Raw genomic sequence first — 17,236 nt, 5'->3', positions numbered from 1 at the left:
ATCAGATTGGAGTAAAATGGGTTTTTAAACAGAAACTCAACCATGATGGAAGCATATCAAAACATAAAGCAAGACTAGTGGCAAAATGATTTCTACAAAAGGAAGGTCTTGATTATACATAAGTGTTTGCTCCAGTGGCCAGAATTGACACCATAAGATTGGTGGTAGGGATTGCTTGTGCAAAGAATTGGCCAATGTTCCAACTAGATGTGAAGTCTGCATTTCTACATGGTCCCTTAGAAGAAGAGGTATATGTGCAACAACCTCCTGGATTCATTGTGAGAGGAAAGGAGGATAAAGTCTATAAGCTAAGGAAGGCACTATATGGTTTGAAACAAGCTCCAAGGGCATGGAACATGAGAATTGACTCATTCTTGTTCAAGCTCAAATTTAGAAAATGTGAAGTAGAATATGGAGTATATGTGAAAGACAATGGTGGAGGAGACCTATTGATACTATGCTTATATGTAGATGACCTCCTCATCACTGGATCAAACCTGAAGAAGATTGAAGAATTCAAAAGGATCATGGAATCAGAATTCGAAATGACAGATCTGGGCAAATTGAGCTACTTTCTAGGAATGAAATTCTCCTACACTCCTACTGGTCTACTGATGCATCAAAGAAAATATGCTAATGACTTGCTACAAAGATTCAATATGAATGTTTGCAACTCAGTGACAAATCCAGTTGAAGCAAACATAAAACTAACAAAGGATGAAGATGGTGAAGAAGTGGATGAAACTCTATTCAAGCAGATTGTTGGATCCCTGAGGTACTTGTGCAACACCAGACCAGACCTATCCTATAGTGTTGGTCTAGTTAGCAGGTTCATGTGCAGACCAAGAAAATCTCATATGTTAGCAGCTAAGAGGATTCTAAGATATGTCAAAGGCTCACTTGATCATGGCATCTTATTTCCAGTAGGAACACAGAATTCAGAACTGGAATTAGCAGGGTATGCAGACTCTGATTATGGAGGAGATCTTGTTGAAAGAAAGAGTACATCAGGTTATCTATTCTTGTTAAACAATGCACCAATCTCTTGGTGTTCTAAGAAGCAGCCAGTGATTACTCTCTCTAGCTGTGAAGCAGAGTATATATCAGGATGTTATGCTGCCTGTCAAGCAATTTGGCTTGAAGAATTGATGAGAGAAATGAAGATCAAGCTAAGGAATCCTCTGCAGTTAAGAATTGACAATGTATCTGCTATTAGCTTGGCAAAAAATCCAGTAAGTCATGGTAGGAGCAAACATATAGAGATCAGATTCCACTTTCTAAGAGATCTTGTAAACAAAGAAAGACTCAAGTTGGTGTATTGTAAGACAGAATTACAACTTGCTGATGCATTTACTAAGCCATTGAAGGTTGGAAGATTCGACAGTTTGAAGAAAAGAATGGGCATGTCATGCTGCAATCTCTTGGCTTAAGGGAGAGTGTTGGAAATAAGTTGTAATCCAAGTTATGATTGAGTAGTTAATAGATTGAGTTGTATTGGTTAAGAGTTAGTTTGTGTTTAACTAACACTTTCCAGTTTTGGTATGTTTTTGAAATTCTGTTTTGTTAGTTGGTTTGATTGCCTACTATAAATGGCATGCACTCTTCTTTATGAGTAATAAGATGTATATTCATTGATATCTTTTCTCTCTTACTCTCTTCTCTTCACAACCTTCTATTCTTTCTCAAATCTAACAAAATTTACACATGTATATGAAATAGGACTACCTAGATTAAAATACAATTAGATAAAGGTTCATGAAAAATAAAACAAAATCACCCCCTCTGCGCATATAATGTATTTTATGTATCTATACTTCAAGCTATATTTTCCCTTACAATTATTAGCTTCAACCTCACAGTTTACGAATTATTTTTAGAAAATTAAATTGACATCTTCCGAGTATGTAAAACCAATTTTCATAATCGTTTCGCACTTGTTAAGATATGAGGTAAAGTATTTGTACAAATACAAATATGTTAGCAAATGAAGGGGTTGTATAATTGTATAATATATAGTTTAAAAGCTGTAGACTATTAGTTGTATAACTTTAAGATTAAACATGTATATAGATTTATATTTTACAAACTTCAAGAAATGCCATTTAAACTTAATTTTCCATTAATATTATCACCATAAAATCAAGTTTCATGCATGGAACCAGCTAATTCAATAGCAAGTTTGGTACATGCAATGTATAGGAATTTAAATATGTTTTCCCAGGGCCAGATGCAATAAATATATTAAATTTTCTGTCAACTGAGATACGATAATAACAGAAGAAAAGAAAACAACTACTATAAGATTCAGATTCAATAATGGTGTAAGGGCCTTAAACTATTAAGAAGTTACACTTGTATGATCAGGTATACGTGCATGCCTGGCATATTCTTATTGAAATAGCTGGACAATGGTTGTGATATATAAATAATTATTCCTGTCCAGAAAGTGGGAGAACAAATCCTTCAAAATTAAGCCATTGAATGTAAGAATAGCTTGGATATATAGGGTCCAGTTGAATCATGCATTAATCATCTAGAACAAATGAACAATGTCAATTGATAGAAATAATATCATTTTCAATTCTAATAAGGCGACTATCCAGCAACTCCCAGAGACCGTGAAAGTAAAACCATGACTATAGATTTAAGGGCAAATGAAAAATTATAATATCATACGCTAAATGGGACTGTAACCCATAGAAAGTGTTATACTATTCCTAGCTAGAATAGTCATTGGATGCATTTATATAATCTCCGATTCAACTTCTTTTCATGTAATTTCTTGTATCTCTGGTACCTTTAATTTAATCAATTATTTGCTGATAAAAAAGAGTTAGTATAATACCGACAAGCTCGAACCTAAAAAAATGAGTTAGTATATAATAATATTAGATTAGGAAATTAGTTTAATTGAAGAAGTAAATTTTGAATTGGCTATCTTTAGCGCTCCTTTTGTTTGGTCTGTAGGTTTCCTAGTTGACTGGGTGAGTGTTTTCTCAAGTGTATTATGCTTGACCCCTAAGCTAGTGTGGGTTTTCAACAGTTTTTCTTTCACTGTTTTTTATTTCTTCGAAAACTATGGACAATTCGAATGTTCTTTGGATTCAGTATTTTAAATTGTCATTGATTAGGGTTATAGGTATTATGATTATGATCGTTGTGACCATTGCGATGGGGAAAAGATAACATATTATCATATTTTTATACTGAGAAATGTTAGATTATGTAAGATTCTGTAAGAGTTTGTTGACAAATATTGTAGTTAATTGATTAACTGTGTAAGAGTTAATCGATTAACATTGTAGTTAATTAATTAATTCTTATAGTCACTTATTCTAACATTCCCGCAAGCTAGATTGTATCAGACATTCTAAGATTGAAATGATTATGTTGAACATCATATATACTCTAATATCTCCTCTTACTTGTAAGCAAATCTTCATCTCTCTATCTTGAAATCATAATGCGAAGCGACAATGACGCTTAACCACCATATGCAAAAATAACTTCATTCAAAGCTTAACAATTTATCTTCACAGAAGCTTAACTAACCATTATAGATGAAAGAGAGAAAAAATGGACCTCAATCTTAATCCTTATATATTGCTTCAATAAGGAAAAATCACAACTAATCAATTAACTATAATGTTCATCAATTAACAATTACATAATCTCACCTATTTTAACAAGAAATGTGAATTATATTCACCTGTACAACTTGAAGGAGCTGAGTCCTGCTGAACTTTATACACCTCTGTTTTCATTTAAGACAAATGTATTCCATTTTAACTACCCTTGATTTCCATCAATGTGTCTTTCACCATTGTGTAAGAAATTTTGGATCACACATGTAATGTAAGTGTTTTTAAGGTCATTATTTTAAATAATCAAATTAAAATGATATAATTTAAGTAAGGTTTATGACTATAGACTTAATTGTCATAAAAATTATTGTGTAGATACCAAAAGTCTTATTTCTATTTTATAATAAGCCAAATTGAAATAAGAAAATAAAGCAGTATCACCCTTCATGAAAGATTATGCACTTTTTATAAATATATATGGGGTAATGATCCCCAATCAATTGTAGACTAACACCTGAACATAATATGAATCACAACTTTTACCAAAATAAGATTCTCTTTAGAGGAGAAAGTAAAGCTAATGATGGTTACAATTTGAAGGTCAAATAACCATGTTCTACTATGAACATGCATTTACATACAATGACAAATGACATGGAGTTCGATGGATACATGGTGCGAAGATTGATATAAGGTCCATTCACCATATTCTCTATGAATATATTAATATATGATTCCGCTCTAGTTTTATCTATATTATTGTTGATGATATGACATGAAAAATCTTGACTATATATAATAATAATATTCATCATCTTTAATATATATTATGTATTTTTAAACATATAAAGTATCTCACCATCATTTAAGTTTATATTAAAGATTTTTTCTCAGGTTACAACCATACCTACAGAATAAGTATTCTTGGAATTCACGATTATTGAAAGTTATTATAAAACAAAATGACTTGGCAAGAATTAATTAGGTGGCCATAAAATTGTACAAAGACCAAAAGTTAGGGAACACTAGGCCACCTTAATATATAGCTGGAAATTAAGTTCCATCAATCAGATGAATTTCTTGGGAAATTTGACTAGTCTTACTCAGTGTAGGTATAGTTGCAATTAAGATAGTTGGCTTAGTGTATATGTTCAACATACCTTCTTCCATTAGGTTATTTCCTGAAGAAGGTTTACTGGAACTTCTGGTGATACTTTTATTCGCAGATTTGCCAGCTATGAACGAAATTGTCCATTTCATGCATTCATGATATAATCAGGCATCAAGTTAACTGATATATGGATTTTTTTGGTTCTGCTTTCAGAATATCCTTAATAAAAGTGGCTTTCTCAATTATATGGGTGTAAACATTGTCTTTTAAGTTTCAATGTTATTATGCTCATATTTTCACTATTCTGTCGATTAAACTCTTTAGGCCTTTTGTACTGCTTTCTGCTACGGTTATCTGATGCCTTTTTTTCCTGTGTATTTTCAATCTGACTTTTATAATAATGAAAAATACATAGCAAATACATAGCTTTTATGTTTCAGATAACAGCTTAATTGTGAAATGATAATTACCAGTCCCTTGTTAATGATAGTCATGTTGGATTATTTTTTACAGTGAAGCTTGTGGAAAAAGGTAAGGGTTTCAATCTCCATTGCACATTGAAACTGATACAATATACAAATTTGTTTATAAATAATACATATATTTTTGTGACTCATCACATAAATTCAATACATGTAAAATGAACCTCATTACATTTTCCCATGAACGTAACATCACGTTTGTACTTTTCCAGTTACTTGCTGGGAAATCCACCCAAGACCATTATAAAGCCCTTCTCCTGAGAGGGCACTACAAGCTTGTATATGCCAATCATGATCCTTGATGCTATGAAGAGATAGTGCATCAATGATCTCAGCAAGAGTCATAGCATCCTTTATATCTTGTTTATTAGCAAAGACAAGAATGACAGATGTTCGTAATTGTTCATGCCTCAGCAACCTGAAAAGTTCATCCTTCATAATAGAGATCTTAGCTCTATCACTGCTCTCTGTCACTGCAATTACTGCATGAGTTCCTCGGTACATCCCAGACCTGAAATGGATGAAACAGTGGAATGAGCTATACATCCTGCACAATAGTAAAGATTGGAAATATTCTATAAAAATGGACTTTAAAAACATGTGTGGATTGTTCTTATAACCAGATCCAGCCCTTCAAAAGAAGGGAAAAAAGAATTAGAAAGCAAAGGACTTGGAGAAAGGTTAAAAAATGTCTGCCCTATGCAAAACCTGAAGAATTAAAGTACAAACATGGTTGTAACAAATGTTATAAACTAGTCCCTCCCCCTCTCCAAAGTAAAAACTGCAAGAATAAGTCACATACATGAATCAGTTGATGCTATTTTGTTCTCTAAAAAATATGTTTTATGTAAGACCAGAAAAGAGGTGGTTGAGCTATAGAGAATCAATAGTCAAGCATAGAGACATGACACAAGAACTGAACAATGCCCGGACAATGTTGAGTCTGACCTAACCATCTTCAAAACACAATTTTCATGTATATCTTAGAAGTTCAACAGCAATTACATGGCTATCCTCTTTACTTTCTCCTAATGTCATCAAAATAGGATTAGAGTCTCAACATGTTGTCTCATTTCTAGACCTAGCCAATTAGGTTGTGTCATGTCAATAAAAAAATCAATATTACAAGTTTGTGAAATAACTTTGCAATGATTTATGATTTTTAATTGATATGACAACCTAATTGACCGAGACAAGAAATGAGAGAGTATTTTGATACACGCATTGACCCACCTCAAAAAGCACACACAACAAAGGTTGAACTCCTTTCTTTTTATTACTCTACTCCAGCACTAAAGTGATCACTCCATAAATCTAAACTTAGCATAAATAAATGAACGTTCAGAGATACATCTTTGATTGGTAGGCATTTTGTGTTTAATCTAACTGCTGGAAACAATGGTATCATAAGAACATCTCTTGCAATATAAATACAAATTGTGAAAACAGTATGCCAAATATCGTAATAAACATCGACCATTCAACAACGGAATTTTGAACAACGCTGTTAAAAATGAGGCGGAAGAACATCAACAACGCATAATAAAACAGGCGCTGTCAATTTGTGTAACTTCAACAACGCATTCTTGACAATGCGCTGTTGAACATCAGTAACGTTAGCGCTGACTTGAATGATTTATTTTTAACGGCGCATTTGATAGGTATGCAACAACGCATATTTAAGGAAATGTTGTTGAAGATGACGTAGTAACCGCGCTTGCTTAAGTATATGCTGTTGATGTTTTACGACTTTTTAAGCGTTCGAGAAATTAATGGTAGAGAAGTAATGCGTCTCTTTGTTTGTTGAAATATTAATGGTTGAGTGATTATACGTTTCTTGGTTGTTAAAATATTAATGATTGAGTGGTTATGCGTTTCTTGGTTGTTGAAATATTAATGGTTGAGTGATTATACGCCTCTTCATTTGTTGAAATATCAATGGTTGCTCATCTATAAATATTGTGGTTCACTCAATGTTCTAATTTTACGGCTTTTTAAGTGTCCGAGAAATTAATGGTGAAGTAGTAAATGCGTCTCTTCGTTTGTTGAAATATTAATGATTGAGTGGTTCAATACTGCAACGAGAGAAAAAGAAAAAAACACCCAGATTTGTATAGAGGAGTCGAGGAAAAAATTGTGTATCTGTTTCAGAAGGAAGGTGACTCTCATACAAGATTTGCGTGAGATGGAGATTTGCAATTGACAGTAAATAAAAGGAAAAGGGGAATGACTTATTTAGTTCATTGAACTCTTTCAATTTTTATTGATCTCTTTCAATTATTTTTCTTTAATCATCGGTAGCAATTCCTTAAGTTCATTGATTTCCTTCATGGCAAAAGGACCCAGATTTTAAAAGGAAATCAATGAACCGTTGTACAAGATTTGTGTAGAGGAGTCGATGAACAAATTGTGGACAAGATTATTTCCTCTTCTTCCAAATCATATAGTTCATTATATTCGCATGTACCCAATCATTTAGTTCATTATAATGTGTTTTGCCTCTCTTAATGAATAATAAAACAATTATTTTGGATGTTAATTTCCGTTTTTTGTTAATTACTTTGATGATTATTCTCTTTAATATTTTTGCACTATTCCCTATTAATAAACACAATAAATAAATAATCTACTTCATGACAACTTCATATTAATTTAAGTAAATTCATGTTGTATAAATATTTTCTAGTTATGTAAAATGTTAATTTAACAACACATAATTATGAATACGCTGTTAATTTGGAAAATGAGTTCAGTTTAACAATGCATAATTACGATTGCGCTGTCAATTAGATTCTATTCAACATCACATAATTCAGATAACGCTGTCAATTAGATTCTAATCAACAACGCTACATCTCGGTAGCGCTGTTGATGTGTTAATGAAAATAAGTAGTAAACAATTGGATACTCAACAACAACGCACTCCTTAATATGCACTGTTGAAGATGTTGATACAACAACGCTACGTTAAATATGCGCTATGGAAGAGGTCGTGTTCATAAAATGAGTAGTGTACAGTTGGATACACAATAACAACGCCATCGTTAATATGTGTTGTTGAAGATGTCAATACAACAGTGCTACCGTTAATATGCGTTGTTTAAGAGGTCAATACAACAACGCTATCGTTAATATGCGCTGTTAAATGGTTACTACAGTTTAAATATTTAAAACATGAATCGTTTCCTCTACGCTCTCAAACTTACTCGAAAATAAATTCTCACACTCTCAGCAAACTCTCATACTCTCATAAACTCTCATAAACTGAAAATACTTCATCAATGGCTTACCAAAGTGGCGATCATGTATCTCACAATGGTGACGAAGCTACCCCGACTCCACAAGACTAGCAACTCGTTTCTCGAAAACGACCTCCACGTGGACTGAATTCAATGAAGAATGTCATTCAGTCAAGAAGCGAGGATGTGAAAATAGAAGTTCAATGGAACTCTAAAGGCCAACCATTAAACAAGAAGGGTGACAACACATTGGTAAGCTACATTGGTGTTGTTGTTAGGCAGAATCTAAAGCTAACAATCAAGAAATGGAGTGATGTAGAGAATACCGAGAAGGAGCGTATTTGGAATGACATAAGAGTAAGTTTATTTTTTCAGTTTTTGTGTTTTCATGCAATGTAAGTATGTGTGTTACATTTACATGCAATGTACGTATATGCATGCAATATATAATGTATATGTGTTTTTATTTCGGACAACGTTTGATGTTGATGAGGAGCATAAAGATTATATCCTTAAATCGGTTGGCAAGGCTCTCCCACAATTCTGAACTAATGCCGGAAAATTACTCAGAGATATTGATGGCAATGTCAACCTAAAACCTCCAACTAAATAGGCAAATATCGTTGATGAAGAGGATTGGAAGACTTTTGTCACCCTACGCACACAGGACGAGTCTTTATTGGTTAAATCATAATCTTTGTATTGACTTTTGAATATATGCTTTTGTATATGATTGTTGATATTAATTTTGTTTATTGTTTCAGAAATTAAGTAATGAAACCCGCAAGAGGACATCCAAGCCTATATATCCATATCGAGCTTCTCGAGCGGGGTATAGAGGAATCGAGGAAAGAATTGTAAGTATTGTTAATTTGTACATTATTGGTTATGTTTTGTTAGTTGGAGAACAAAAGCGATACACCTAGGATTCCACATGGAGTACAACTCGATGTTCTATGGGTGGATGTCCATAAGAACAAGGATGGTGTTATTGACAATGAGGAAGTTTAAGAAGCGGCAAGAAAAGGTTCTATGTTTTGTGACAATTTCTTTTACAAAAGGTTTACCAAAGTTAGTATTCAAACTCTTTAGCTTTTGAAATAATTGGTCACCTATCAACGGCAAAGGAGCACGACCTTCTTCATTGTTTCCATCAAATGCTTTTCTCCATCGTCGATACACAAATCTTGTTTTATTATTCATTCAGAGAGGCAAAATACATTATAATGAACTAAATGATATGATACATGCGAATATAATGAACTAAATGATTTGGTAGTAGAGGAAATAATCTTGTCCATAATTTTTTCCTCTACTCATCTACACAAATCTTGTACAATAGTTCATTGATTTCCTTTTAAAATCTGGGTCATTTTTCCATGAAAATCAAATGAAGGAAATCAAGGAATTTTAGGAATTGCTGTAGATGATGAAGGAAAATAATTGAAAGAGATCAATAAAAATTGATAGAGCTAAATGAACTAAATAATTCATTCCCCTTTTCCTTTTATTTCCTTTCAATTGCAAATGAAAGAGATCAATCAACTAAATCTTCATCTCATGCAAATCTTGTATGATAGCCACTTTCCTTCTGAAATTGGGGTTCGTTTTTAAAATCAAAAGATTTCAATGAACTGAAAAAATTGAAAGAGCTCAATGAACTCAATACTTTACAAATTAAACCTTCATCTAATGCAAATCTTGTATGACAACCTTCCTTCTGAAATCTGGGTCCTTTTGCAAAATCAAAAGTTGTTAAAGACCTCCTTGACATGATTGTGAAACAAAAACACAATTTTTCCTCGAATCCTCTATACAAATCTGGGTGCTTTTTCTCTTTTTCACTCTTTGAAGTATTACTCTTTTTTTACTACTTTGTGCTTTCTTCCTCATATCTTCATGAACATACTCTTATAGAAACACATACTCTTAGAATCTTAACTTAATGATGAATTAGAACATTGGGTGAATCACAATATTTATAGATGAGCACCCATTAATATTTCAACAAATGAAGAGACGTATAACCAATCAACCATTAATATTTCAATAAACCAAGAAACGTATAACCACTCAACCATTAATATTTCGACAACCAAGAAATGCATAACCACTCAACCATTAATATTTCAACAAACGACGAGACGATTACTATTCCACCAATAATTTCTTGGACGCTTAAAAAGTTGTAAAACATCAACAACGCATAATTAAGCAAGCGTGATTACTATGTCATCTTCAACATTGCTTCCTTAAATATGCGTTGTTGCATATATTCTCAACAACAACGCTTTCTATCAAATGTGCTGTTAAAAATAAATTATTCAATCCAGCGCTAACATTATTGATGTTCAACAGTGCATTGTCAAGAATGCGCTGTTGAAGTTACACAAATTAACAGCGCCTGCTTTATTATGCGTTGTTGATGTTCTTCCGCCTCATTTTGAATAGAGTCTTTCAAAATTGCGTTGTTGAATGACCATTGTTTATTATGATATCTGACGTAGTGTTTCTGTTATTGCGCTGTTAAGTATATGAACTTCAACAGCGCAACAACAAGCGCTTTAAATAAGATCTTAAAATGCGCTGTTTATTTAAGACTATATGACAGCGCTTTGTGGACGAGGCGCTGTTGTATTGATTCACTATATGACAATGTTCTTTATGTGTTGCATTGTGGTATATAATCAATACAACAACATTTGTGAAGCGCTGTTAATGATGACCATATACTACTACGGTCAAACAAAAAGCACATGAAAGCACTGTTATATATCTAAAATAAGCGTTGTTGAACGACAACTCAAGCGTAGTGAAAGAAAATAACATCAAAATAGAGTATGGGTACTTTCATAAGAACATCTCCATGCAATAGTCAGAAGCAGAGACTACTTGAGTAGTACTTTCTTTATGTTTTATGTTGTTTGGGTACTTAGGAAAACTAAGCATGATTACTGATGAAACTGTTTGTGGTTGATTATTTCCTTAAATGAGGTGTTTTTTAGGATATAATAACTTTTATTAGACCAATGAAAGATTAAGAAGAAATAGGCCCTCATGTATATTCACCATTCAGGTCCTTTACATTACTCATGTGCTCAGTAACAAAAGTACATTACATAGAAAATGGTAAATCGCACAAGATGACATTAAATGCTAGTTGGATGCAACATCAACATATTAAACCCTAAAATACCACCACAACAAGAACAACAACCAACCTTTAAGGTTGGTTATATGGGGATGAACGACTTCATAATGTTATATCATTAATTATGTTTTCTTAGTCTCCTTTTTCTTCTAGGAATTGGACTAGCCTCTATTTGATCTATTATTCTTATGAAGACTTCTATCAGTCTCATCTGTACATGTCCAAATCACCTAAGGCGTGACTCTAACATCTTTTTTACAATAGGAGTTACATACTCCAAATTGGATGTGGATCACATGTTCTCATTCATGTCTCACTTTGTGTCCCAAGCCAATTAGAAAACCTCAATTAATTTAAAAGAAAAATCATATAAATAGAAATTAATATTTTAATATTATTTTGTGAAGTTTGATTGAATAGGAAGTTGAAGGCAGGAAAATTCTAGGACAAAAAATCCTTGTCCCTCAAAATTTATCCCTAATGCATTCATCATTGATCATATTTTATCTATTATGTCTGCTCATCCAACACAACAATATTCTCGTATCTTTTACATGGAGTCTACTCTCTTGGTAACATTTTATCGTCTAACATTCAGTCTTATATAATATTACGGGTCTTATAGTCGTGTAATAAAATTTCCCTTATGTTTGAATGATGCCTTTATATCACAAATGACACTTGAAGCACTCTGCCATTCATCCTACCTGGTTGAATCATATGGTTCACATCTCCGTCAATTTTTCGGTCGTCTTGTGTAATTGAGCCAAGATTTCTAAATCTAGTGTCTGATTGGGTTTAAGGTGATGAATGTAGGTGGTAGAATGCACTACAATAAAGAACTCTAGTGTTTATGATGATGAGGGACTGATTAGGTTTAAGGTGATGGAAGACTAATAAGGTGTAAGGTGATGGAAAAGATAGGTTAGATGTCAAGTGTTGTTATACTGATTATGGATAATAGTTATATGGGATAAGGTGCCAGTTTTGGTGTGCAGTATCAAAATTAAATAATGATCATAATCCCAACTCTTCTCTTGATCACACCATTAACAACATTGTGTGCAATTTGCCTAAGCATAATGATGCCTTGTTAGGTAAGATAAATGATGTTGCAGCCAAGCCTAAGTAGGGATTGTCCATGATTAGGGATAATAACCACACTGCCAAGACAGTTGATGCACCATCACTGACCGAGCCAAATCAGATACACCAGGCCAGACACATGAGGTGCATCAGCACCAAGCCAAGGCGCATCAGGTGCACCAGCACTAGACCAGTGCACATCAGATGCACCAACATCTGGGCAGGGCGCATCAGATGCACCAGACTCAGACCAGGGCACATCAACACCAGGTCAAATATGTCTTAGGCACACAACATGCCACTCAAGCCTCCCATAAAGGCAGGGCCACTCAAGGTACTTATCAAACCAAAGTTCAGGCTAGGCATAACATCCCAGGCAGAATTAAGGGCTTAAGATTAATGGCCTTTCCATTACTTGCAGCCCAAGCTATCATTGTTTTAGTGATTTTCATCATGTTTAACATATGTAACATGTGCTAATTAGTTAGTTGATTAGTTAGGCAAGTTTGTTAATAAGTTGTTGTAAGTTCTCTTGCCTATAAGTTTAGCTTTTTCATCTTTGTATAATCATCAAGTTTAATTCTAATAAAAGTGTGAAAGCATTCCATTTATTCCCATTTCTTTCGTTATGCAAGAACTTCTCAATCAAGAAGAAGTATTGTTTTTCATTCTCCGATTCATCTTTTCTTTGATGGTATCAGAGCTCTGCTACATTCATCATGACGATTGACACATCCTCTAATGCCAATGTCACACATACCTACCTGAATCCAACCCAAGATCCTGATTCTTCTTATCATGTACATCCTTTAGAAAACCTTGCAAGTGCCTTGGTCTCACCTCCTCTGAATGGTGAAAACTATCACCAATGGGAAAGGGCAATGAGGATGAGCCTCATATCAAAACAAAAATCACCTTTTGTTGATGGATCAGTCAAGATGCCTACAAAGACTGATCCAATCTTTAGAGTTTAGGAAAGAGCCAACAACATTGTGATCTCATTGATTACAAGGTCAGTGACACCCTTAATTGCACAAAGTGTCATATGGATCGATAAAGCCTATGAAATATGGGATGAACTACGTGAAAGGTTCTCTCAAGGAAACCTTTTCAAGATTGCATAATTGCAGAAAACAATCACCAACTTCACACAAGGAGAACTCAATGTTTCAAACTATTTCACAGAGTTGAAGAGTCTTTGGGATGAACTAGATAACTTTAGGCCAATGCCAAAGTGCAGATGTGAGGTTCCATGTTGTGGTGATGTAACTTATGATGTAAGAAATCATAGGATAGAAGATAGAGTCACAATATTTCTTAGAGGGCTTAATGATTCTTATGGTGGAGTATGGTATTTGCCTTGATCATTCACCAAGAAAGGCAGATGTATGGCCAAGAATTGGAGTCTAAAGCCATTGCTGTCTCAAACAATTGGAGAAAAGGAAACTATTCAGGAAGAGGTCAAGGTCCACAAAGATCCTTTATGCAGAATGGATCAGGAAGGGGCAATTCCAACACCTCGGGAAGAGGGTCATGGAGCAAGAGTTCAAGCAGTGGAAAATTCTGCACTCACTGCAAGAGGAATGGACATACAGTGGGGACATGCTATAAACTACATGGATTTCCAGCTAACTTTGGGAAGAATGACCAAGTTCTCTCAATTGTAAGTTCAAGGCTGGAAGATGAGGGATTAGGACAACAAATAGATCAAAATGGCCACATCTATGGATTGAACAAATAACAATATCATAGGTTGATAAACATGATGAGTCAACCTAATGAGGAAGCAAATAAATCAGGTCAGAATGATCCTACCACTATCAGTTCCAGTGTTCTATAAGCCACATCTACTAGCCATAACAATCAAATAACAGGTAATCCTGATCATATAAATTCTTTTGTCAATTGGATACTGGACAGTGGTGCTACAGACCATATAAGTTCAAGTTTAACCAATTTTTCTTCTTATAAAGAGATAAAACCTATTAGGGTAAAGTTGCCTAATGGAAATCAGGTAGTAGCCAACATCTCTGGGACAGTTTCACTTCTCCCTAAGCTTTTGATTCACAATGTTTTGTACTTGCCTAAATTTTCATATAATTTGATATCTGTATCTAAACTAGCTTTAAATTACAAATATGTATTATCCTTTGATGGTAACTCTTGTGAAATCCAAGAGAAGAAGCCCTGGAGGATGATTGGTTCAACTAAGTCCATTAATGGTCTATATGTCTTGAAAGTTTCTAAGTGCTTACATCATGTAAACCTTTCTACTTCTATAACTGATTCAAATGTATGTCATTTTAGACTAGGACATACATCACACAATTGTATGGATAAAGTAAAGAACATCTTTCCTTCTGTTAGCTACAATAAAGATGACATATGTGATGTTTGTCATCAAGCCAAACAAAGAAAATTACCTTTTCCTTTAAGTAACACTCACTCTTCACACAATTTAGAATTGATACATGTTAATATATGGGGCCCTTTTACTGTGGCCTCTATCCAAGGGCACAAATATTTTTTGACAATTGTTGATGATTTTAGCAGATATACCTAGGTATATCTAATGAGGTCTAAGGCTGAGACCTCCACAAGCTTGCAAGATTTTATCTTAATGATGGAAAACCAACTTGGCATTAGAGTTAAGATTGTTAGGAGTGACAATGACCCTGAATTTAACATGAAACCCTTCTATGCTAGTAAAGGAATTATGCATCAAACCTCATGCACTTATACTCCTCAACAGAATGGAATAGTTGAGAGAAAACATCAACACCTTTTGAATGTAGCTAGAGGTCTGATAATACAAAGTAAACTCCCTAATATCTATTGGTCATTTGCTTTAAGACATTCTGCTCATATAATCAATATTTTGCATACTTCTGTTATTAACAATAGAACTCCTCATGAAGCTTTGTTTAAGAAACAACCCAACATACACCTTCTTAAGGTATTTGGATGCCTATGCTATGTTGGAACACACAACCATTCTAGGAACAAATTTGATCCCAGATCGAACAAATCTCTGTTTTTAGGCCATAAGGAAGGAGTAAAGGGATATGTTATGCTCAACCTATCCACTAAAGCCATAGAAGTAAATAGAAATGTCATCTTTTATGAAAGAGTATTCCCTTATGTTCCTCAAGATATGTCCAGCTCTAAGATAAACAAAGAATCATATGAGGATGTTTTGATCAATCCTCTTATCTTTGTTGACAATGTACATCATCCCCTCGAAAACAAATATAACTTAGGCAACAACAGTAAGGAGATAGATAATCAATCACCTAGACACTCTGAAAACCATAACCTTAGAAGGAGTAGCAGGGTAAGTAAGACACCCTCCTATCTCCAGGATTATCATTGTGCTCTTCTTAATAAAACCAACATTCCTACCTCCCTCACTAAATACCCTTTATCCTCTTATCTAAGGTATGATAAGCTCTCACACAATTATAAGGCTAGAATTCTCTCATTAACCACAAACATAGGACCAAAGACTTACTTTCAAGCTATTAAGTTCCCTCAATGGTAGGATGCCATTAATAAGGAGTTATCTGCCTTGCAACAGAACAACACCTGGATTGTAACTAACCTTCCTAAGGATAAGTCTACCATAGGATGTAAATGGGTTTTTAAGATTAAGTACAACGCTGATGGAAGTATTGAGAGACATAAAGCTAAATTAGTTGCTAAGGGATATAATCAAACTGAGGGAGTGGATTATCTTGAAACCTTATCCCATGTTGCCAAAATTTCTAATGTTCGACTTGTTTTAGCTTTGGCATCCATACATGATTGGAACATCAAGCAATTAGATGTGAACAATGCCTTCTTACATGGAGACTTGCATGAGCAAGTCTATATGACCATACCCCCTGGATTGAACAACACTCAAGCCAATAAAGTCTACAAACTTCAAAAATCTATATATGGGCTTAAGCAAGCCAGCATAAAATGGTTTGCCAAGCTCTCCAATTTTCTCATTAAACATGGCTACCACAGGTCTAGAGGTGATCACTCATTATTCATCAAATGGTCTTCCAAAGGTTTAATCACCGCTGTTTTGGTATATGTGGATGATATCATCCTAACTGGCAATAACATTGATGAGACAAATGAACTCAAACAGATCCTAGATAAAACATTCAAGTCCAAAGACTTAGGTGACTTAAAATACTTTCTAGGCTTTGAGATTGCTAAAAGTAAGGCTGACATTTCTATGAATCAAAGAAGATATGCCTTAGAAATAATATCTGATCCAGGAATGATTGGATGCAAACCATCCACTACCCCTATGATTCCTGGAGCCCACATTCATCAAGATAACAATAATCCCTTTGATGATCCTCATGCTTATAGGAGATTAATTGGAAGGTTAATCTACTTAACCAACACTAGACCTGATATCACCTTCTGTGTCAATCAATTAGCTCAGTTTATGGCTTGTCTTACAAGTTTACATCACATTGTTGCCATGAAGATTCTTAAATATATGAAAGGAACCCCTACCCTTGGGTTATTCTTTCCCACTGACTCTGTTGTGCAGCTAAAAGCATACAATGATAGTGATTGGG

At 34.1% G+C, this 17,236-nt stretch overlaps 1 protein-coding gene across 1 annotated transcript; it reads right to left on the bottom strand.

Moving 5' to 3' along the window:
• On the bottom strand, positions 5,370 to 13,459 carry LOC109353817 (ADP-ribosylation factor-like protein 5). The gene is made up of 3 exons (XM_019596178.1): positions 13,418 to 13,459; positions 12,779 to 12,897; positions 5,370 to 5,688 (listed from the first exon to the last, which is right to left on the bottom strand). The coding sequence occupies exons 1-3, from the start codon at positions 13,457 to 13,459 to the stop codon at positions 5,370 to 5,372; spliced, it is 480 nt and encodes a 159-aa protein (XP_019451723.1).

Source organism: Lupinus angustifolius, chromosome LG08 (genome assembly GCF_001865875.1).
Source record: "Lupinus angustifolius cultivar Tanjil chromosome LG08, LupAngTanjil_v1.0, whole genome shotgun sequence".
NCBI classification, from domain to species: domain Eukaryota; kingdom Viridiplantae; phylum Streptophyta; class Magnoliopsida; order Fabales; family Fabaceae; genus Lupinus; species Lupinus angustifolius.
Note: the sequence above shows the minus strand (reverse complement) of the source record. Positions and strands in the feature narration are given on the sequence as shown.